We start from the raw sequence: 24845 nt of genomic DNA on the forward strand, positions 1-24845 counted from the left end.
GTAAGACCTTTGAACAGGGTCAGGATTATTCTCCAAACTGATTTTGGTTCTGCTCTAAAATACACCCAGATAGGAAACAAAACCCAGTTCTATGTCATCAGAGAGTGTGATGCATGTACTGGGGCCAGGAGTTTGGGTTTTTTTTTAATTCTTCACCCCTCTAAATACTTGAATGTGTGCCTCCTAAGAGCTAAACCAAAAACCATCGGCACACCCAAGAAATTTAAATATGAAATGTATTAAAATATTATTAATATAAAATCTACTTTTGAATTTCCATGGTAGTCCCGGTAATAAATATCCTTTATAAAGGTGTTTTTTTCCTCTCCAGGATCCAATCAAGAGTCACATACTGCATGTAGTTGCTATGTCTTTTCTTTTTTTTTTTTTTTTTCGAGACAGAGTCTTGCTCTGTTGCCCAGGCTGGAGTGCAATGCCATGATCTCGGCTCACTGCAACCTCCACCTCCCGGATTCAAATGATTCTCATGACTCAACCATCTGAGTAGCTGAGATTACAGATGTGCACCACCACACCCAGCTAATTTTTGTATTTTTAGTACAGACAGGGTGTTGCCGTGTTAGCCAGGCTCGACTCAAACTCCTGGCCTCAGGCGATCCACCCACCTCTGCATCCCGAAGTGCTGGGATTAGGAGCATGAGCCACTGCACTCAGCCTGCTATGTCCCTTTTAATTGAAATCAGCCCCACTACCTCTTTTGCCAATTTTTACGTTGACATTTTTGAAGAGTTTATGGCCTAGCATATTTTAAATCAAGCGTGCAACCATTGCTCACTGTAGCCATTGAAAACAAAAGCTCAGTGAAGCCATACAACACCCAGCTTTAATCAAGGTATCTTTCTACAAGGTGTTTATCTATAAAATAGCTGACTTGCAGGGACCATCTATCGTCTTGATGACCTGGTCTGTAGTTCTTTATGGTAAAACAGGGCCAGTTTTGCCATTGAGACCACTCTTGGTTTGGATAATAAGCCATCCAGGGCCTCCTACCCATTTTCTTTATAAGAATTTTTCTTCAGAAGTATCCTATGAGGCAGATTGATGCTGTGGAGAGAGGATCCAGTTATACCCCATAGCTCACTGCAGGCTTGAACTCCTGGGCTCAAGAGATCCTCCTGCCTCAGCCTCCCAAGTAGCTAGGACTACAGACACATGCCACCACATCCAGCTAACAGTTCTACCTCTTAATAGCTGTATGATGCAGATGAAAGTGTTTTACAGTCTGTAAATTGCTGGCTATCCATTGTTATTGTCACAGTTGTAAAAACAGATCCCTTGAAGATGAAGTGATTTGCAGCTTTCATAGTCTTGGGCTTTCTGCTGCCCTGGAGAGTGAAGTCTTTGAATGAAATCCTACTTGTCTTGACAGTAGCCTACTGCATCCTACTCCTGTCACTGGCTAAGGAAATGCCTTCACAATAATACAGTAGGAAGAGTGGCCATATGTTGCCTTAGACTATAGGTCCTTTATGTGTATTATCCCATTTAAGCCTTATGACATACCTTGAGGCAGGTACTGTTTTTGCCCTCTGGTACAGAAAAGGAAACCAAGGCCCAGGGAGATAAAGGGACTAAGCCATGGTCACATACCAAGAGCTAGAGCCACTACAGCCAAGACTTCAACTCAGGTTTACCTGACTACAAAGCTTTGAACCACTGTACTCTTCTGAGAGTACTCACTGGTACGTTTAGTACCTGGGATCCAGTACCCTCCCTAATGAGATTCCTTAAAATTTCATCCCCTTTCTGATTAGGGACATCCTTGTCTAGCCCTGTTTCCTCAGCAGTAGGCTGACGAGCAGCTGCATCATTATATCCAACCAGCAAAGCATTAAACTTGTTAGAAAATGAAACTTGTGTGCCCTGACTTTCACTGTGTTTTACTGAAGGCTTGTGTCAGAGACGTAAGATCAGTGAGAAGGAATTCCTAAAGATACTATTAAGGGAGGGAAAATTTGTTGTTGAAGTTGAATTTGTGATGTTTCACAAGAAAGTGAGAGTGGTAATGCTTGTATTTTGTTCTCATTGTAGTACAAGGCCAATATGCACTTTCACAAGTTGTTTCTTAGTGTTCCAACGGAGGAACCACTGAAGCAAAGTAAGTTCTGACCTGTTTGACTTTTTAAGCTACATATTTGAAAAGTTGATCATTAGTTTTGGGGAAGAAAGAGGGCCTAGTCTATGGACTGAGTCACCAAGGGGATCAGGTTTCTGAAAGTCATAACATAACAATAACACCAGCTTCAATCAGCTTTCACCAGGCAGCGTGAAAAGATCACAGAGGAGAAAAAGAAACAGTTCTCCATGGGGTATGGAGTCACCCAAGATGGTTCCATGATACCCTTCCCTTCTTTATTTATTGCTGAAATGCACATGGTTACATTGCTTTAAGATTTAGGATAACAAGCCTGGGGCAAGAGAGGCCACTAGAAGAAGACTAAAAGAAAACTTACATCCTTAGACATGGACAGACACGTGCTGATGCCACTATGAAGGGTGTGATGGTCACCTAAATATCTTGCCCAGCATGCTAGTTAAGCACGCCTACTGGGCTCTGCAGTGATTCATCAAGGGGCCCAAAGTTCCATTCTAGCCTCTCTTGATGTGCAAAAGTTGAGGCAAGATGCTGGGTTCCTGCCATGACCTTCAGACAGAAAGTGTGGGCTATGTGCTCTTCCTCTAGTGAGGCCATCTATTTCGAAAACAGTCATTAGTGAAAATACTGGGGAAAAGGGGAACAGGTGTACTAATACCAGCACATGATAGAGGAGACTTGTAAAACGCCATTCTTGGTCTCTCAGGTACAATAGTAGATTTGCCTTTTCATTCTGATATTTATACTGAAGTTGGTAAGACTTTGAATTTAAAAACAAACTGGTCGCCACAGCTTGCTTTCCATAAAGATGACAGAAGAAGAGGCAATAAAACTTTTGAGTATGAATGAATTCTCTGCCCATCCTTGAGTCACCAAAATATATACATGGTTTTTATTTTAAATGGAAATTCTAAATGATGCTGTACCTGTGTGTATTCTCCCAGGCTTTACCTGTGCTCTACAGAAAGAAATACTATACCAAGGAAAGCTCTTTGTATCAGAAAACTGGATTTGTTTTCATTCCAAGGTCTTTGGAAAAGACACAAAGGTTGGTATAATTAAAAAATAAATTTAAAAAAGCTAACCCCATACTTTATTGTATATGGCAAATATTAATCGTCTTAAATTTAGCTATATTTATAGATACTTATATTATGGTTAATCTTTTATGCCAAGTTTCCTTTGTTGTAATGCCAAATACTATAGGTTCTAAATGCCTCCAGATGACACTAACTTCCCTTTTTCCCTAAGCATTATTTTCTCACTCATTTCTTTACATACATATACCTCACATATACACATGTACCTCACCCATAGCCATACCCTAAATCCTTTTTACTCAGATGTCACCAGCGAACACTCAAAGTTGTTTATATGGAGGGTGTGCCATGATTTTCAAACACATACATTTAAACCAAAATCATTTCTTTTAAGAAACATCAATTTTTATACCATATTTATACCAGTTATCAGTGATGTCTAGGACAGCAGGCCAATAAATAAGGTACTTATTAGCACTCCCTTTGTACCCTCACCAGCACAAAATGAGCAGGAAGTGGAGCAGTTAAGGCCTAGCCTGGGGAAGTCAGACACCCTCGATCCCAAGTGTACTCTGATACTACATCTTTTCATTATTATTAAATACAGATTTGGGGGAGTAGAGACACATGACATCCTGAGACATTAAGCAGAACAGCCTAAAGGAATTGGCACTGCCCTCTAAACTGGGGACCGTGGGACCGTGGCCTATCAAGGAAAAGATAATTCTATCCCACTGACTTTTTTTTACCTTTGAGCTACAATGTCACATCACAGTTCATTCAGGCCTCCAGAATAACACCAGAGAAACACTTCTTGGGTTTGCATGACCTCAGTGAGTTTTCAATCATTCTGATTCATGAGTGTGAAGAAGCAACTCTCATAGTCATGAAGTAGCTGATGAAAACTTCTTTTTGTTTTGAGTGGTAGATGTGCCTTATTTAAATATTCTTTCCAAAACCACTGGCAATTGCATAAAGACCACTTAACAAATCTAATAGGAATATTTTCTTTTGTCAGTGTTGGAGCTGAAGACTAGCATACTATTCTTTAGGTAAAACATGTTCTTTTTATATTGATTTTTTATCATATAGAGCTATGTTTAGATAAGCATTATTTGATTGACAGTATTATCTGAATCAGTATAATACAAATCAATATGAAGCAGTATTTCATCTATTTCTACATTTCTGGATTAAAGGTCTTGTTCATGGAATGGGGAAGGGGATTGGGTAGTACTGATCAATGTGATATAGTTCTCAGGAATTCATATAGAGCCAACATGTCTGAGCAGAGCAGCAGGGACTGAAGACACTAATGAACAAAGCATTAGTCTTTGTTAAGCGACTGGGGGATCCACAAAGGCAGTCAGTGCACTTTCAAGCTGATATGATTCTAGCAATGATTTTAAAGTTCTACTTCTACCTAAGAACTGATAAAAAGAAGTTAGAAGAAGTGACCCTGGTTTTTTGAAGACATGGATATACTAAGATTGCTTTTGCAGTGTGTAACCTACAGAGGCAGGAGACTGAAAATTAGCAGGGCGTGGGAATAAGAACCATGATAGTGACTTCTATGTTCCATCCCTTCTAAGGATGGTGTCAAAGGAGATTTGGGCTTCAGAGATGTTGCAGAATTTCCTCACTGCCAATGGACCTCAGTCCAGCGTGATCCAGTATGAGCTGAAGGCACCCAAACAATTGCTCTACCGTGGGAACTTTCTAATCAAGTTCCCCTTCTAAAGCAGTTTACCCTGGAAAAATGTTACCATTACCCTGGAAAAATATTATCATTTACCCTGGAGAAATATTAATAAAGTGTAGCCTTAATTTAATCAGGACCTTTTTAGTCAGCCTGTTGGTATTTTCAGATGCTAGTAAAATTAGCATGCATGTATCACATTCTGTCTAGGCTCAAACTGAAAAGTGATTTAAGCTTTATTTTACAAATGTTATCTGGTTGTAATTTTATACTCATGAAGCAATTGATTGAAAACTTTCTTAAGGGTGTTCCATGCCTTAGATTATGAAAAATCTAAATTTATAGCCCTTTGCCACTGTGTGTTTGTATTGCTGCTCAGAAACAAAATTAGACTCATTTTTTTTAAATTATGATCTAAGTAGATCTCAAATTCTTTTTTTCCAAATTTATCCCAACTTGTAAGTTCTGAATTGCCTCCTGCCTTTGAAAAATATTGTGAGTGGAGTTCTTTGGCAAACAGTTTTTAGAAAATGTCTCAATTGGATTATCCCTTGTTCTTCCATAGTCTTCCTGCCTAGATCATTGAGGGCAATAAATAAGCCCATCTCATAAACCCAGATGTAAATGCAAATATTCAAAATTAAAAGCTCATTTTGTGGTCAGGCACGGTGGCTCACACCTGTGATCCCAGCACTTTGGGAGGCTGATGCGGGTGGATCGCCTGAGGTTGGGAGTTCAAGACCAGCCTGGCCAACATGGAGAAATCCCGTCTCTACTAAAAATACAAAATTAGCTGGGTGTGGCTGGGCGTGGTGGTTCACACCTGTAATCTCAGCACATTGGGAGGCTGAGGTGGGCAGATCACCTGAGGTCAGTAGTTTGAGACCAGCCTGACCAACATAGAGAAACCCCGTCTCTACTAAAAATACAAAATTAGCCAGGCATGGTGGCACATGCCTGTTATCCTAGCTACTCAGGAGGCTGAGGCAGGAGAATCCTTTGAACCTGGGAGGTTGAGGTTGCGGTGAGCCGCGATCGCACCACTGCGCTCCAGCCTGGGCAACAAGAACAAAACTCCCTCTCAAAAAAAAAAATTAGCCGGGCGTGGTGGCACATGCCTGTAATCCCAGCTTCTCAGGAGGCTGAGGCAGGAGAATCACTTGAACCTGGGAGAAGGAGGTTGCCGTGAGCTGAGATCGCACCACTGCACTCTAGCCTGGGCAACAAGAGCAAAACTCCATCTTAAAAAAAAAAAAAAAAAAAAAAGCTCATTGTGCTTGCTTCCTTCAAGCTGGCAGTACTTACATAAAGCCCATCTCTTCTCCACTTTTGAGAATATGTGAGGCATTTTCAAGAAGTAGATGTTCTGTTTTCAGGGATTAAAGTAATGGCGATCCATTTTCCTTTGAGATCAAATTTGGTTGGAGAGGTATAACATAAATTATCATGAACTTCTGTTCTTTGTGCCATTTGATACATTCTTATAGCACATTGTATTGAAAAGAACCCACATTTTGAATCAGACTGGCTTGAGTTCCATCTTTGTAACTTCTTATGTATGATATGCACCTCTCTAAATAAATTTCTTTATTTCTTAAAATATTGACTATGTAGGATCATCATAATTAAATTCTATCTGGTAAATAGGTATCAATAATCGTAGCTTCTATAGTTACTGTTGTTGTTATTCTTTGTTGAACCAGAAAAGTATTTAGTATTAAAAAATATTTTATTTCACCCATCCTGATTTCATAAACAAGTGAGGAGGTAAATGAAATTTTTATTCATCTCTGGGCATTTTGCATATATTATCTTACTTAATCCACAGAAAATCCTGAGAAGTAGATGAGACTATCTCCAATTTATAAATCAAGAAACTGAGGCCTAGAACAGATGGCTTACACGGGGGAGTAGGTCATGTAGATACAGGATGAGTATCCCCTATCCAAAATGCTTGGGACCAGAAGTGTTTTGGATTTCAGATTTTGCAATGTCTGCCAATATATAACTGGCTGAGCATTCCTAATCCAAAAATCCAAAATCTGAAATGCTCCAGTGAGCATTTCCTTTGACCATCAATATCAGCATTCAAAAACTTTTGGATTTTGGAATAGTTTAGATTTCTGATTTTCAGATTAAGGATGCTCAACCTGTAGTAACAGAACTAAGCCAAGTTGGGAGGCCGAGGTGGGCAGATCACAAGATCAGGAGTTCCAGACCATCCTGCCTAACACGGTGAAACCCCGTCTCTACAGAAAATATTTAAAAATTAGCCGGAGCATGGTGGTGGGCACCTATAGTCCCAGCTACTCGAGAGGCTGAGGCAGGAGAATGGCGTGAACCTGGGAGATGGAGCTTGCAGGTAGCTGAGATCGTGTCACTGAACTCCAGCCTGGGCGACAGAGCGAGACTCTGTCTCAAAAAAAAAAAAAAGAACTGAGCCAAGAATTCAGGTCCCAAGTTTTCTCTCCAGTGATGGTCCTATTATACCAGTGCTTTTTAACATTTTCCCCCCAACGTGCACCTAAAGACAGAGGAGAGTGGGGCATGTGGAAGTTAGCCCAAAGTGGATGACCAGAAGCTTGAAATTTCTTTAGAGCCTTGGGCTTATCTTTAAAATGAATATACATTTTGCATTCTATTTTCATGTCTGAAGATAAAGGTTTCCCACCAAGATCTTCAGTCCAATCGATGATTCAGATTTATCCTCCGGCTCAGTAAGCACCATTTTGAGGAGCTCAGTGACACATCCCTGCCACTCTGTAAGATTGACTTTTCTTCATGGAGGCTGGGGAGCTTGCTGCTGGTTTTGATTTCTGTTTACTTTTTTTTTTTCCCTTTAATGTGAAGATTCGAAGTGCTGTTCTGTCAAGTCTGAACTGGCATTAACTTGCTGATTCTGTTTCAGATCTCTATTCCAGCTTTCTCAGTAACCCTAATAAAGAAAACCAAAACTGCTCTTCTAGTGCCAAACGCCCTCATCATAGCGACGGTCACAGACAGGGTGAGTATGCAGCGGAGCGAGGGCACCTTCGCTCTGTCCTCCTGCTCTGGGCTCTGCTGCCTGAGGGCCCTCTTGCCAAGGACCAAGACTCCAAACCATAAATATCATCATCTCCTTTGGTGAATCAGGAAAATTCTATAAGACTAATTTTAAAAATTATAGCCTATAGACATTCATGTAGTGCTGTTTCCCTTCACAAGGTGATTTATTCTCATAGAAGTGTTGCCAATTTTGAATTTCCTGCTGACTTAATTATACTTGCCTGACCAAGGTCAAAAAAATAAAATGCTGTCTCAACTTCAGCTAGGTCAGGCTAACATCTGCTAGATCAGGCTAAACTGGTATATTCAGTTCCTTTAATAGTCTTAAAGAAGAAAAAAACTTAAAAAAAAAAAAAAAAAAAAAAAGGGAGGCCAGGCCTTTAATCCTAGCACTTTGGGAGGCTAAGGGCTGAGGTGAGAGAATTGCTTGAGCCCAGGAGTTGGGGACCAGCCTGGGCAACATGGTGAAACCCCATCTCTACAAAAAATATAAAAATTAGCCAGGTGTGGTGGTGTGTGCCTGTGATCCCAGCTACTTGGGAGGCTGAGGTAGGAGGATCACTTGAGCCCAAGAGGTAAAGGCTGCAGTGAGCCATGATTGTGCCACTGCCCTCCAGCCTGGGCAACAGAGCGAGACCCTGTCTCCAAGAAAAAGAACAAGAACAAGACCAGGCATAGTGGCTCACACCTGTAATCCCAGCACTTTGGGAGGCCCAAACAGGTGGATCGCTTGAGTCCAGGAGTTCAAGACCAGCCTGGGCAACATGGCGAAACCCTCTGTCTTCAAAAAAATACAAAAATTAGCTGGGTGTGGTGGCACACACCTGTGATCTCAGCTACTGGGGAGGCTGAGGTGGGAGGATTGTTTGAGACTAGGAGACAAAGGTTGCACTGAGCTGAGATCGAGCACCACTCACTCCAGCCTGGGTGACAGAGCGAGCCTGTCTCAAAACAGTAATAAATATATATAAAGAACAACAACAAAACACCACCTTACTGACAGGGTGAGGCAAGCAGGTTGATAGTGAGGAGTTCCTGGTGTGGGGGTGGCCAGCCTCCCCATAACCTCAGTCAATACCTCCCTAGAGCCATTCCAGATAAATAAAACTTGCACCTGCTCTGCAACTGCAGGTGCAGGATCAGTTTTTAGACCTGCTTTACTAACAGGTTGCCTGAACTACCTTCTACATAGAAATTCCAGAGCTGAATTGACTATTGTGCTACCCCAGACATGTGCGATCAGAAACATTTACATTAAAGTGGTGTTTATTTCAGCTTGGCAAGAAAGAGGGAGTGGAGTGGTTACTTTTCACATGAAATTTTTTTAATCTGTTACCTATTATTTCTATGAAAGCATAAAATCTACATTCTATAGATTTCATTTCTCCTTTTTCCTTTCTTCTTTTTTCTTTTTTTTTAATAGAGATGGGGTCTTGCTATGTTGCCAAGGGCTAGTCTCAAATTCCTGGGCTCAAGTGATCCCCGGCCTCAGCCTCCCAGAGTGTTGGGATTACAGGCATGAACCAACGTGACTGGCTATAGATTTCCTTTCTAACCATACTAGAAAACTTGTAGAGAGAAGAAGAAAGAAGGAAAGATAAAAGAGACCATTCTGATAAGCTAGAAGATATGTTAATATCTATTTGGGGATCTTTTAAAAATACTAATAGCCAACACTCATCAGTATTTCCTCCTTGTCAGGCCATACACTAATGCTTTTCTTATATTTTCTTGCTACCACCCTGTAATGGATAACTGTTATTAAGAAAACTGAAAGTTAGAGGGGTTAAGCAGTTTTCCCAATGTCACCCACTTAGTAAGTGTCAGAGCCAGAATTTGCAACTGGATCTGCCTGATGCCAGAACCCACAATATTAATTACTTTGGAATATAGTACTTGCTTGGAAATAATTCAAGTTCCCTCATTGGTAAATGAGAAGGATAATCGCAAACTCATGGAAAGGAGGTCTGAAAACATTCTATGACATAAATAGATGGGAAAAAAAGTAGATTTTTATATTTTCTGAACATATTGTTTATGGTAAAATCATTTTTCCTCATGTCATTTGTCTTCACATGATTCGTCTAGCTTCTATTTTACTTCTTTCCCATGGCTCACTTATAAGTCTCCACTCGAAAATCTCCATATTTGTACAAGGAAGAATCTGGAAGTGGCATGAAAGAGAGCTAGCCTATTAGAGCCACTGGGAAGTTTTCAGTGGAAATCTAGGTCAGAGCAGAGAAGGCGGACCCTCGGGAATTGTTAAATACCCTTAACAACAAAAACAGAGGGAGAGAGATTTTAAAGGGGATCTAGTGAATGTCACTAGCCTTTTTTTAATGTCCAGGCCTTTTCTTCTCTGGGCTTGTTTGTGGCACCAATGACAGGCTTTTGGAGCCTTCATTTTGCCCTACATGTATTGATTACTCTTAAATTGGGTTTGAAAATTTTGTTGTTTTTATGGGAGAATGTTTGCTTTATTCCAGAAATGGAATAAAAATGGAATATTTGGGTGAGAGGAGAATGTAGATCAAAGAGCGGTCCATGTTGTTTGAAAGTGAAAAAGCTGTATACAGATACTTTTCTGAACTCTCAACTCTCACTTCTCATCAGGTAATATCTATTCATAATTATCCTGTTTTGTTTTTCAGTACATGTTTGTCTCCTTACTCTCCAGAGATTCAACTTACAAACTACTAAAATCTGTGTGTGGACACTTAGAAGTGAGTATGATGTCCCTGAGCCTCAATTACTATCTCTCTTCTGTATTTCTTATGGTTTCATTGTTAATCTGGTTTTTCGCTTTGTTCCAATAATTTCAGAATACAAGTGTTGGTAACAGTCCCAATCCATCTTCTGCTGAAAACAGTTTCCGAGCAGACCGCCCGTCATCTCTGCCTCTGGTAAGTTGCCTACATAACTATCTAAATGCAAAAGAAAGGGAATATGTCCCACAGTTACACTTGTGCTTACACCATGACCAGGGTGTGGGAAGAGCTTAGGACCAAAATATTTGAGGTACAGTTGAAGAAACAGGGCATATCTGTCTTGAAGAAGAGGAAACCATAGTAGCCATAAACTTTTTCCAAGTAATTGAAGAGTTGTCCTGCAAAAAGAAGGAAACACCTAGTAGACTGTCTTGGTGAGTTACTGGTCAGTGAAGGCATTCATAAAGTCTTGCTCTGTTTGCCTGTCAATATTGGTTTAGAGGGATTCACACATCTATTTGAGGTAGGACTGAGTCATCCCACAAATCCTTAAATGTCTTCTGTGTTCAAGGCACCATGCTAGTGCACGCTGTAGGATACCAGGAAAAATTAAAACTAATTCATGCCTTCAGAGACTTCACAACTTAGAAGAGAAGACAAACATGCTCAGAATTAACTGTTAAAAAAAAAAAAAAAAGGCCGGGCGCGGTGGCTCAAGCCTGTAATCCCAGCACTTTGGGAGGCCGAGACAGGCGGATCACGAGGTCAGGAGATCGAGACCATCCTGGCTAACACGGTGAAACCCCATCTCTACTAAAAAATACAAAAAAACTAGCCGGGCGAAGTGGCGGGCGCCTGTGGTCCCAGCTACTCGGGAGGCTGAGGCAGGAGAATGGCGTAAACCCGGGAGGCGGAGCTTGCAGTGAGCTGAGATCTGGCCACTGCACTCCAGCCTGGGCGACAGAGCCAGACTCAGTCTAAAAAAAAAAAAAAAAAAAAAAAAAGAAAGAAAAGAAAAGAAAGCTATAAAGCCCAAGTGACAGGTAAAGATTGATTCATTCCCTTAGACTTTGTAAACTGTAGAGTAAATCTCCAGTGGGAAGTAGCTCCCTCTGTTTGTGTAAGATTTGTACCCATAATGGTTATAATGTTTTCCCAAGAGAGTTCCAGCCATATCATTCAAATGATTATAAATATTCAACATTAATGAAGCAATATGAGCCCATGGTTTCAACATCTCCCACAAATCTTTTTTTGAGAACAGTTTAAAAGTAATGGGACTGAAAGCGTATTCACACAAACACTTGTACAAGAATGTTAATAGCGTTATTCGTAATAGCCAAAAGGTGGGGAAAAGCCTAATGTCCATCAACTGATTAATAAATTTTTTAAATACCCATACAATGGGATATTATTCAACCATAAAAAGGAAATTAAGGGCTGGGCGTGGTGGCTCACGCCTGTAATCCCAGCACTTTGGGAGGCTGAGGTGGGCAGATCGTGAGGTCAGGAGTTCGAGACCAGCCTGGCCAACATAGTGAAACCCTGTCTCTACTAAAAAATACAAAAAATTAGCTGGGCCTAGTGGCGGGTGCCCATAATCCCAGCTACTCAGGAGACTGAGGCAGGAGAATTGCTTGAACCTGGAAGGCAGAGGTTGCAGTGGGCTGAGATCGCCCCATTGCACTCCAGCCTGGAGGATGGTGCAATGAGACTCCATCTAAAAAAAAAAGAGGGAAATGAAGTACTGATACCAGCAACAATATAGCAACATGGATGGACCTTGAAAGCAGCATGCTAAGTGAAAGAAGCCAGACTCAAAAAGGCCACATACTCTATGATTACCTTTATATGAAATATCTTGAACAGGCAAATCCATAGGGACAGAAAGTAAACTAGTGGTTGCCAGAGAATGGGGTGAGGGAGAAATTGAAAGTGACTGCTAATGGGTATGGGCTTTCTTTGGGGGGTGATGGAAATATTTCAGAACAAGATTGTAGCCATGGTTGTACAACATTGTGAATATTCTAAACACCACTAAATTGTATACTTTTAAATGGTGGATTTTATGTTACCTGAATTTTATCTCAATTTCTTAAAAATCTACCTTGAAAAACAGTAGTGGGAAGCAGCACAAAATATAATGTAACACATATGATTTGGAATCCAAGAAACCTGGTTTTAAATCTGGGCTCCACCCAGCTATGTTATATCATCAGGCAAGCTCTGTAACTGCTTTGACTCAGTTTCTTCATCCATTAAAATGCCAGCTTCATGATATGGCTGTGAAGATTAAATGCAATCATGTATGTAAGGAGCTTTGCATACTGCCTGATACAAGATAGGCATTCAAGAAATCATTAAATTGAAGAAATTTTCAATCTTCCTTCTCCTATAAATCCTTGTATGAAATCGAAATGAGTGTTGAGATGAACAAAAGACAGCTAGTTCAAGGTGAAAGGTTGGTAATTTGCTTACAAGATGAGTCTCTTCTTCATCTGGCAGCTGACTAAATTGTTAAAAGCTCAGCCTAATTGTACCTTTGCCAGGACATTTTAATGACACCATTTGTCTCTTCCGGTCTTAAGCACTTTGGGGAACCAATAGAATACAAAGTAGAACGCCTGTGCTTTTTCCCTTACTCCTCCATCATCTTTCTAAAATGTAAATGTACTAGCACTAACCCTGTTTTGATTTAGTTGAGGGAATAAAAAAAGCTTAAACTTTATTTTCAGGGCCTAATTTGCTAAAGCCATTTTTCCTTTTCTGTTTCCAATACTTTTTTAAAATAAAAAAAAAAAAAACTATAATCTAGTAGTATCTTTCTCTCTGTCTACATATTTGAACTTGGATTTAAAGCTTTCTATTTTTGCTCTTATATATGTGTATAGTAATCAGGTTTTCTCATTTCAAAGTGCTAATGAAACCTCTTCAGCTTCACACTGGATGCTTCTCAATTATTGGCATTCTGGGTGTTTTTCCAGACATTTGTTGTTTTAAACAAGTTGGCCACTGTTTGTTGACAGAATTTTAACTGCCTGAAAAATCTGTTTCAGTAACCAGACACTCGGTGATCTGTTGGGAAAATCCCAATCATATGGGGTAATCCTTCCTTCTGTTCTGTGTTTTATAGGTCAGGCCTAGGTGAAAGGGCTGGGAGGTACAAAGGCCTGCCTGTTTACTAAGGGAAAATCAGCCTGTCTTCATTTCACTGTTTCCTTTCAGGATTTCAATGATGAATTCTCAGATCTGGATGGAGTGTTTCAACAAAGAAGGCAAGACATGGAAGGATACAGCAGTTCTGGTTCTCAAACTCCTGAATCTGAGAACTCTCGAGGTTTGGGAAATTGTTGTATTTTGACTAAAATTTAATTCCCCGCAAAACATCCTCACCCAACCCCCTTAAAAAAAAAAAAGAATGAAAGAAAGAAAAGAAAAGAAAGAAAAAAAAAGCCACATTGTCTTCCTAGCTAAAAATCAGGAATGGAATCTGGAGAAAGGATGCCTTGAGAGTTTGAGGGAAAAGAATTGCCTATGTGGTAAAAATTCATTTCCTTTTATGCATATTTAACAGAGGTCTCTTAAATAGACCTAATATTGGGGTAGTTGAGAGAGAAAAACATAATATTTTCTTCCCTCTTTTTTTTGTTTTTGATTGTTTGTTTGAGACGGAGTCTTTCTCTGTTGCCCAGGCCTAAGTGCAATGGCACGATCTTGGCTCCTGCAACCTCCACCTCCCGGGTTCAACCGATTCTTCTGTCTCAGCCTCCCGAGTAGCTGGGATTACAGACATGTGCCACCAAGCCCGGCTAATTTTTGTATGTTTATAGTAGAGATGGGGTTTCACCATGTTCATCAGGCTGGTCTCGAACTCCTGACCTCGTGGTCCACCCACCTTGGCCTCCCAAAGTGCTGGGATTACAAGTGTGAGCCACCGCGCCTGGCCTATTTTCTTCCCTCTTATTTCAATAATATTTTTAATTGTTATAGCCAAATTATCTATGTGAGTTAGTTGGAAAATGAAAGACTATCCTTATATCACTTTATTACTTATTTGCTTAAGCATTCAGTTTCAGCCCCCAGCCACCACAACTAACTTGTGAGATGATCCATTCATGTTCTTGACCATCATGCATGTTGAGGGATTGATTTACTTGGTGATTAATCCTGTTTTAAATACATTGGAGAGAAAACTTACCCAGCTCCGTTTTGGCTTAGTAGATTTCCATGTGACAGAATCCCAAACAGTTCTGAATGTCTCCAAGGGAGAAGCAAAGCCAACTCGGGCAGATGCCCATGTGAACAGAGTACCTGAAGGAAAAGCCAAGAGTCTCCCTGCACAGGGTAAGGAATGGAGGTCTTGTGAGGGGGTTTTTTAGAAGGGTTGGAGACGTCTGGTTGTAACTTTTTTTCTTTTTTAGACAGCGTCTTGCTCTGTCACCGAGGCTGCTGTAGTGCAATGACACAATCTCGGCTCACTGCAACCTCTGACTCTTGGGTTCAAGTGATTCTCATGCCTCAGCCTCCTGAGCCGGCTAATGCCCCGCTAATTTTTGTATTTTTAGTAGAGACAGGGTTTCACCATGTTGGTCAGGCTAGTCTCGAACTCCTGACCTTGTGATCCACCCTCCTTGGCCTCCCAAAATGCTGGGATTACAGGCGTGAGCCACCACACCTGGCCTATTTGTAACTTTTAAAGGGTCCCCATGTTTCACCTTATGACTGCTCTTCATGTTCCCTTTCCTCCCTTTGTATTATAGGTCTTTGCATATTAATTCACTTATTCATTTAGCAACCAGTACCCAGTTCCATGATTACAGTGGGGGATACGAAAGTGAATAGCCTTCATGGAGGTCACTTCATGATTCTGAATACATGAGATTATGTTTCAAAAATTTCTGTTACTGTAACCCCAGCACTTTGGGAGGCTGAGGTGGGAGGATTGCTTGGGTCCAAGGAGTTCAAGACCAGCTTGGGCAACATAGTGAGACCCTATCTCTACAAAAAATTTAAAAATCAGTTGGGTGTGATACATGTTTGTAGTTCTAGCTACTTGGGAGGCTGAGGCAGGAGGATTGCTTGAGGCCAGGAGGTCAAGGCTGTAATGAGCTGTGATCACGCCACTGTCACCTGGGCAACAGAGTGAGACTGTCTCAAAAAACAAAAAATTTTCCAGTAAAACTTAAATTTCTTATTTACTTTTTATTCTAATAACTAGCTATACTGGTAAGAGAGCAAGGATATTGTTATATTGTTCACCATTGATTCCAGCACAATGCTTGACACAAAGAAGGCTGTGGATAGGTGTGTAAATCAATGAATTGTGTTGGAAGGAATTGTAACTACTGGTTAAAATGACAACTGGGAGGCTTCAGTGGATATTTTCTCTGATTTCTTTTACCTGGGAATAATTGCCTCTCTCAAGTACCCTATATAGGGATATTGCTGGATAAAAGAAGTGTGTTATGGTTTTAAACAGTTGTTTTTTGTTTTCCACCCAACAGGTCTGTCAGAAACTGTTGGAATCTTACATAAAGTCAAGTCTCAGAAATGTCCCATGCTTCACCATATTCTTATATTCTATGCAATTGTGTAAGTACATGAATTTACTGTGACTAAGAAAATGATTTCATTCGCTAAAGGAGTAATCTCTTCACATTGCCGAGACTGACTGTAAATCTCAATTGTCTGAAATGTGACCTACATCTTTACTTTGACAATTTCTGTCTCCTACTTCAGCTTTTTTTCCTTAGGCTTAGGTCACATTTTCGTGGTTGTGCCAAACCCTGCAGAGGACTAAGTTCTGAGTGGGTACCATTAGTTGGGAAATTGCTCTGTAAATTATGAAATATATTTACCCTTGTTATTGTTTTTATTTGACATATAATCATTGTACATATTTATGGAGTACATAGTGATGTTTTGATACATATAATGTATACTCATCAGATCCAGGTAATTAGCATATCCATCACCCTTATCATCTCTTTGTGTTGAGAACATTCAATATCCTCTTTTAGCTATTTGAAACTCTATCATTGTTAACTTTAGTCATTCTACAGTGGTATTCAACACTAGAACCTATTCCTTCTATCTAGCTGTAATTTTGTTTTGCCATCTGTCCCATGTCCCCTGAACAGGGGCCAACACAACTTGAAAATGTTATCCTCATCCCCTTTACCAAAAATGTAGGCATCGACTTTTTTAACTTCCAGTGTGTAACCGATTGTTCTTCTGAAAATAGCCTGACCCAGTTCTAGGCTGTTCCTCCCAACCAAGGAAAATATGCCCAGTCTAGTTTCCAGATAAAGGAGGGAGTCACCAGAGAACACGACTGGGACTGTCTGCCCAGGCTCTTCTAGCAGAGGACGGTAGTACCGCAGGGAGGAGGAACGCTGGCTCGCTACTCCAACTTGGGTCTGGCTCTGACCAATGCTATTAGAAGGGCCATTATTTGCAAATTGAGGGACTTGGGCTAGAGGATTTTAAGTCTCTTCTAGCTGTAAGTTTTATAACAAGCATCAGCCTGTTTAGAAAGGATGTTTTTAAAATCTCTTTACCAAGTTATTTTGGAAAATGCCTTGCCTCAAGTATATCACATTGGCACTGAGTTGTTTTATGAACATCAGATCCTGGCCATTAACCTAATGAAAGTTTCTCTTTCATCCCTTTCCAGTGTCTGTGCACTAATCATCTCGACCTTCTATATGAGATACAGAATTAATACTCTGGAGGAGCAGCTGGGGTTACTAACCTCCATTGTGGACACCCATAATACTGAGTAAGCTAATTGCCTCTAGTGCTGTCATCTGCTTGCCTTTCTGCTTAATGTAATAATTGACCAGAACTTAGCATCCTTCTTAGTAAACATTAATTGGAGATACATTCTGTATGAGATATTTTGTTAAGTGTATATGTGGAAAGTAAAAAGGTAGGAGGGTCTAGAAATGGATGACCTAACCCTGTACTATTTTAGAGTTGTTGTAATGTTGCTAGTAAGAAGGCAAGAAACAAGCCTCATTTTATATTATCTTGCTCTAATATGCTAAGATGCAGTTGTGACCTTGCCCCATTTCTTAAACTATGCAAGTTTACCTTAGTAAAATGGCAGTTAACCAAGACACTCAGAGAAAGAAGCAATTCAAGAAACTCGGCACATTTGATCATGTATAACTTTTTATATTAACTCACTTATTTACAAAACTCTTGACCACTGTCAAGATCAATGTGACTAGTAATTAGTTGAATGTGTCTGTGAAGATTTTCCATCAGTCTTTTTTTTAACATGCCTGGCCTAATTAAACCTTTTCAGACATAGAGCTCTTTTCTTTAAACCTATTTACATGAAGATTTTGACACGTTGCCTAAAAAGTGAAATAATTTATGCTATGTTAGAAAGTGTACATTTAGCCCAAGTTTTTGAAGTAGAGATATTTCCTGACAGAGTATCCACCACATGCTAAAGACTCTATTAGAATGAATACATACACATACAAATACAAATGATTTTTCCTCATTACATTTTCATCACAACTTTAGAATAGAGCTGTTATTCCCATTTTACAGATGAAGAAACTGAGACTCAGAGTAATAATTAGTTTAATGTCTTACAGTTTGCAGAATCAGCTGCAGGTGTATATAACTACAAAAACCATGGGCTCCTCAGTCTACCAGTGGCTCTCAAACTTTAATTTGCATCAGAATTATCTAGAATCGTTTAAACAGATTTCAGGGCTCATCTCCAGAGTGCCTGATATAGTAGGTCTGGCATGAGGCCTGAGAATTTGCATTTGCAGCAAGTTCCCAGGTCGTGCTGATGGCAATGGTCCGAGCTCTGTACTTTGAGAAATACTGTGTTATACCATTCTAGGACCTTTCTTTACTCTGTAGGAATTACCTTTATGTGGCTTACATGTATGCAGGTATACAGGTTATTTTTGAACCATAAATATACACTTGAACTAATAAAATACAAAAGCCTAATAAACAGTTTGGTATGGATTCATACTCTGCCCTTACTTTCTCCCATCTTGTTCAAAAAGTTAATGTACATAAAGACAAGAAGTGACTCCAGGCCAGGCACAGTGGCTCATGCCTGATTATAAGACAAGGACAATTATAGCTGTATGATAAATCTCAAAGAAGGAACTACAAAAGTCTCACATTTCAAGGGACATTTGATTAACTAAAGACATTCCTAAACTTTTAAAGTTCTAGTATAAATAGCTGAAAAGTGCAATCATTCTTGTAAGTTTATGCTCTGGTAGAGACAGAGAGGATATTAGGGGTTAATAAAAGGGTTCTAAGAAACCACATGCTTGAAAATAATTGCCTGATTTTTGTTTGGAAGCCGAAACACACCATATCCACTTAAAAATAGCTTAAGAGATTTCCAGCTGAGCCTTTAGGAATTAGTTCCCTAAACATCTAGCCTGGAGTTGCGGATTACTGCAGGGCTTTGTCTAATATTAACAAATGAAATGTTCACTCTCTTCTATTATAAACCAATTTTCTGTTCGAATCAATTTTAAATGTGTTCATTCCACTTCTTTCCTTGTCATCCCTGCCCTTAATAATTTTTCTCTTTTTTCTTACAGACAGGCAGCACCATCTGGCCTGGGATCACAAGTACAATTCAATGTGGAAGTTCTCTGTCAAGAGCTTACAGCTAACATAGTGAAATTAGAAAAGGTGACCTATTTCTTTCCTGTGTATGGGGGCAGTCACAGTAGTGCCTATTGATTGTCCTAGGTCAGGTCAGGGATTACACACTCAGACACCGTTAGTGTGCCGCAATAAACCTACATGATCAACCCGGGCAGGGGGCTTTTCATAGTAAATGTGAAAAATATTTTTTATTTCCACAAAAAAACAAGTTTTAATCTCATTTTCCCTGAAATACATAGTCTTGCGGGTCTTTTGTTTTTCCTCCTTGATTAGACATATTACTTAATAGCACAGGGCCCAATAGTAAGTGACCTCTGACATCAGAGCTCAGTGTAGGGACGTAGTAGGGAGTGAACTGGAGACCAACCACTGGCTTGGCCAGAAAGTACAGCCCCAACTCCACCCAGGCTGATCGCTCCCATACATAAAATATTGCATGTAAGCCCTATTAGAACCATGGAAGATAGGCGTCATTGTTCCCTATCTGATAGGAGAAGAATCAGAGTATCAAATTAGCTTGCTGAAAGTAACACACCTAGAAAGGCAGCAGACTTGAGTCTGCTGAGAGAACATTAGAAGAAAAATATGTAAATAAAGTCAGCAGATCTAGAACCTGAACCAGGCCTGTCTGACTGCAAAGTTGTGCTTAGAAGCTCTCTGCTTTACTGTTCCTCAGAATTCAGCTTTAGGCTTTGTTGATAAGGCCACAGATGTACCTTTATCTCAAAGTGTCTACAGTCCAAACAACGCTAGGGCAAATCTGTCCTTAGCTTGTGGCATTCTTAGAAGGCAGCAGGAGAGTGAGCTGGAGAAGAAGATAGGCATGCCAGAAATATCCCAGAAATAAACCTGATTTACATGTCTTATTTTCTTCTCCTTTATCTGATAACTACTTTGTTTTTACTCTAATCCTTCAGGAAAGGCTTAGAGAGAAGAATCCAGTGTTCAGTTAGAACTGCTGTCACAAATGCCCAGTATTTGGTAGCTTTACATCATAGTACAGTTATGCTTACTTGGGAAGATGTATTTCTTCATATTAAATACGAATTAGTAAAATTTCATATTAAATACAAATGAGTAAAATTATCTTTTTTTTTCTACACTCAATGTTAGTATTTAATAGCTAAAGTATTAAAAGCAAAGGAATTTCCAAACTTACGTTCTAAACCAAGTCAGGTCAGATAATTCATATTAAATCATTGTATTTATGGGCAAATGTGGAAAGTTCTTACATCGAGAATCAACCTAGAGAAGGTATGGGTTAGCTTTTTTTCCTTTTTAAACCATTAATTTCTGAGAATTGAAGAAAAATGATTTTTTTTAATGAAATGCTTACAAATGTTTGGCTTTCATGCAACCCAGAGAATGGAGTAGTATTCATTTTCAATTTTGTTCACTCTGACATACCAGTGATATTCTTTGGATTAGAAACACATGGGATCCTGCTGCCTTCTTTTGTGTTTCTTCCCACTCTCCCACCGGGCCCGGCCAGGACACCACGTTCTGTAATCAGGGAACTGAAAACAGAAGGGCTTGTTCACAGCAGGCCAGCAGCCTCGGGGCTTGTGCGGGGTTCAGACAGCCTAACAGGGAGGCCGGGGAGGTTTACAGGAGCACCGGTGGAGACCACCTTTGTCTCAAAGCAGAAACTGATTCAGTAAAAAGTGGATTTGGGGCCAAAATGCATGTGTTGATGTTCTAAAAAGTTAGAAGTTGCACACATTGCTCAAAAGAACCTAAGTATTAAAAAAGAGGTACCAGGCCACACCCGTGCTCTTTTTGACTCATCTGCACCTTTCCTCAGAGGCAGCTGGACGCTAGTGCAGCACAGCCTGCCGGTGAAATAGCAGCTCCACACCGTGGAGGTCTTATACTCCATACCAGCAATTCCTTCTTCTCGCCTTCGGGGGCCAGTGATGTCTAAGCCTCATGATCTTTCTGTGCTTATAACTTCCCTATTTCTGTTCATGGCATCACTGCTTTTCCAGTCATCCTCATTGGCGATCTAAGCATAATTTTTAACTCCCTCTTTTCACCTGCCACTGATTGACTAGTTGGCAAATCCCGTGAAGTCTGTCTTCAAATGTCTCCTCAAAGTTTCTTCCCGAAGTACCATCCTAGTCCATTCAGCCTTCCCACTACCAGTCAGATAGGGTGAAGCTGGATCTCATTGTGGTTTTCAATTGTATTTTCGTAATTATTACTGAGGCTGAACATCTCATATATTTATTGGCCATTTGGGTTTTCCTATGTAAATTGCTTATTTCCCTCCTTTGTTTTACTTTTGGGTTTTGTGTGTGTGTCATCATAGGTGTGTTTTGTGGATTTGGGATATCAGTTGTTTGTTTTATCCCTTTTTCTACCTCCCACTCCTGTTTTTCCATTTATCTTTCGTCCTGAGGGATACATGAGGAAGAAACAAAGCAGGAAAGTGGGGGGGAAAGGCAATGTCTTTTATGGGAACTGAAGTAAACACTTGTTTTCTTAGTTCTGGAAGTGGAATTAATGGTGGAACAGTATAGTAGAAAGAGCATAAATATTGGAGTCAGGCCTTTGTTCTTATCCCTGCTCCACCGCTTACTACCCACATAACTCATCCTGCTAGTTCGGCTCCCTGGCCCATGGTTTCATGTGTAAAGCCTGTCTTTGTGTGGTGTTGTGTGACTCAGGAGCAGGCATGCCTTTGCTGGCACTTACATATCAGGTCCCCTTCCTCCTCACTCACCTGAGAACACCCATAGGACATCACAGACTGTTCCTCTAATAAACAATATGTTCTTTCTTTTGATCTGCAAGGTTTCTACTCCCATCACAGGGCTGGTTGTTGAGAATTCCTTGCTCTGAATTCTTTTTTTTTTCCCCGCAAGACAGAGTCTTGCTCTTTCACCCAGCCTGGAGTGCAGTGCCACAATCTTGGCTCACTGCCAGCTCCACCTCCCAGGTTCAAGCAATTCTCCTGCCTCAGCCTCCTGGGAAGCTGGGATTACAGACGCCCGCCACCACACCCAGCTAATTTGTATATTTTTAGTAGAGACAGAGTTTCACCATGTTGGCCAGGCTGGTCTCGAACCCCTGACCTCGTGATCTACCCACCTTGGCCTCCCAAAGTGCTAGGATTACAGGCGTGAGCCACAGCACCCAGCCACTCTGAATTCTTACAAGTTTCTTTATTCAACAGTCATTTACTGAGAACATTTTTGATGTCCAGCATTGGACCTGTCTTAAGATCCAAACATCTGATGTGGTTGGTCTCTGTCCCTGTGAAATCCACAACCTTCTTGGAAATGTTAAATAATAATAGCTAATTGGAGTAACAGGAGTGTTAAACATTATTACGTGGCATTTGTCTGATTAAAACCATCAAATGGGTTGTGTAAAGACCAATTTCCTATTGTCTTCTAATGCATTTGGGTCACACTGGTGTTGCCAGTTCCTTGTTCTTTTTTTTCGTCTCATTTATCTCAGTCTCTACTGATATTTTCGTCTTTCTGCCATTCTCTCTTTTTTTTAAAAGCACTATATTCTCTCATTTTAAAGTAGATTGTAAGCTGGACATGGTAGCTCACACCTGTAATTTCAATACTTTGGGAGGCTGGGGCAGGAGGATCACTTGAGCCCAGGAGTTCTAGATCAGCCTGAGAAACATGATGAAACTCCGTCTATACAAAAAGTGCAAAAATTGGCCAGGCATGATGGTGCACACCTGAAGTCCCAGCTACTTGGGAGGCTGAGGTGGGAGGATCAGTTGAGCCTAGGAAGTCAGGGCTGTAGTGAACCATGATCACATCACTGCACTCCAGCCTGGGTGACAGAGTGAGACCATGCCCCAAAGAAAAAGTGGATTGCCAGAGTTCTAGTTTATGAAAAAGCATCTATTTGCCTCATCTAAATTTAACCCTTTTGTAGCTTTTTATTCAAAGTGGAATAATCTAGAACGCTATATAGACTATAGCAAATATGCCCTTAATATATTCCATTCTATTTAATAATAGGAGCTTCTTTTCTTTTATTTCAAGATACAAAATAACTTACAGAAGCTGCTTGAGAATGGTGACTGATCGACCAGATTGATTGGACCTTCGGAATACCTCATGTTTCCCTTTGAAGAAGGTGCTTCCCGGGGCGTTTTGTTTGAGTGCGCCCTGCTGGTCAGAGGCGCAAACAGATGAGAATCCAGACATTGCATGTGGCGGTCTCCAGCTCAGGAAAGTGGGGAGGGAAATAATTTTGGTTCTTGTGCAATAAAAGTTGACCTTGACTCTCTGAGGAAGATTTTGCCGCTGCTGCCTGAAAAAACAGACCCATCTCTGGAGGTCTCAGGAAGGGCCCAGCGGACACACTCTCTTGGATAATTACCATAATGGCATCAGCAAACACTCCACCCTGTGCCTTGTTCATCCTTCCCACCCTCCTGCCTCTCCCTTACACCCTTCTTAACGACTTTCAAACTAAAGGATACATCATATACCGACGAACTCAATGTGGTCCTTTCAAGAATTAGCCACAAGTCTGAAAAAGGCAATAAATGGCTCTAAGTGGACAGGTTTGCTTCAAACAAGTAACATCTACATTTTGTCTTTTTTTTTTTTTTTTTTTTAGTCCTCCTGTTATGTTCTGGTTTAAATCACCTGTGTATCTTAATTTCTCAATTCCTTTTTGGCAAGAATATCAAGCAAGGTGGATTTAACATTCTGTTTATGTTTTGTTTTGTTGCTGTAACTAATAGTTAATTGAACTGGTCAAGAATCTGTGAGGCATGTGACTGAAGTACTAAATTAAACTTATGTTGAAACCAAACCTAATTTTTAAGCCAAAAGGTATATAGTGATTTAATACAGGATGAAAAACACTGAATTTTTAAGACTGTTGGTGGACCATGATAGTAGTTTTGAAACAGGATGTCTGTATTCAGCATTCAATAATGCTAAAATCCATTTCAGCATGAAATTTGTATGTTTTTATCTTTTGCTGACTAAAATAAAATAACTGGTAGTATGCTATTTACCATATGGGTTGGCTGGTTTTTATTAATAATTGTTTAGGGTATCATAAGATCTGTAAGTATAAAGGATATTCTGTTTCTATCCGCAATGCATTTGATAATCATTTCTATGAAATGTATTTTATTTAATCAGATAAGCTAATAAGTGAATTGGTTACATCGTTTGTATCTGTTAGCCTAGTGGACAGCTGTGCCTGGTGCACCTCTGGCTTTTAATAAATACTCATTGGTTGAAACTCCCTGCTAACACTGTGTTTTGTCAGTTGGTAAATTCTTTTAACCAAGACTTACTATGCTTTCTAACTCGTTTTCCACCTGCCATCTACTGCTTCCAACTCACTTATACTTCCTTCCTCCCAAGTATTCATTTCAAAACTGATCAAGGAATTTAAGTTCTTGGGTTACAATGGTTTAAAGGAAAGAAAATGAACTTTGAAGTCAAAAAAAGGAAAAAAAAAAGACAGTGCTTGATTCCTCAGTCCACATTTCATGAGTTATGTGACCTTTAGCAAAATATTTGGCCATATCCCCCCATTTTATTGATGAGGTTGAAAGTACCAGTAAAAAG

The 24845-nt window shown here is 40.1% G+C and overlaps 1 protein-coding gene across 12 annotated transcripts in view; it reads left to right on the top strand.

The window, feature by feature from the left end:
• The window catches only part of GRAMD2B (GRAM domain containing 2B), a 129791-nt gene extending 105278 nt beyond the window's left edge, over window positions 1-24513 (top strand). For 4 of the 12 annotated variants that reach the window (XM_045394178.3, XM_005557645.5, XM_005557647.5 and 1 more), the window contains 11 exons: window positions 2053-2119; window positions 3061-3164; window positions 7764-7859; window positions 10552-10623; window positions 10723-10803; window positions 13834-13945; window positions 14827-14952; window positions 16113-16200; window positions 17285-17389; window positions 19206-19299; window positions 23292-24513. In XM_045394178.3, the coding sequence (XP_045250113.2) occupies window positions 2053-2119; window positions 3061-3164; window positions 7764-7859; window positions 10552-10623; window positions 10723-10803; window positions 13834-13945; window positions 14827-14952; window positions 16113-16200; window positions 17285-17389; window positions 19206-19299; window positions 23292-23333 (987 nt within the window). In that variant the 3' untranslated portion in view covers window positions 23334-24513. Of the gene's footprint in view, window positions 1-2052; window positions 2120-3060; window positions 3165-7763; window positions 7860-10190; window positions 10413-10551; window positions 10624-10722; window positions 10804-13833; window positions 13946-14826; window positions 14953-16112; window positions 16201-17284; window positions 17390-19205; window positions 19300-23291 lie in introns of those variants that run through there. The other 8 variants (XM_045394179.3, XM_005557646.5, XM_005557648.5 and 5 more) reach the window with 4 other exon arrangements.
• Window positions 24514-24845: the final 332 nt, after the last annotated feature.

Source organism: Macaca fascicularis, chromosome 6, assembly GCF_037993035.2.
Source record: "Macaca fascicularis isolate 582-1 chromosome 6, T2T-MFA8v1.1".
Classification (NCBI taxonomy): Eukaryota; Metazoa; Chordata; class Mammalia; order Primates; family Cercopithecidae; genus Macaca; species Macaca fascicularis.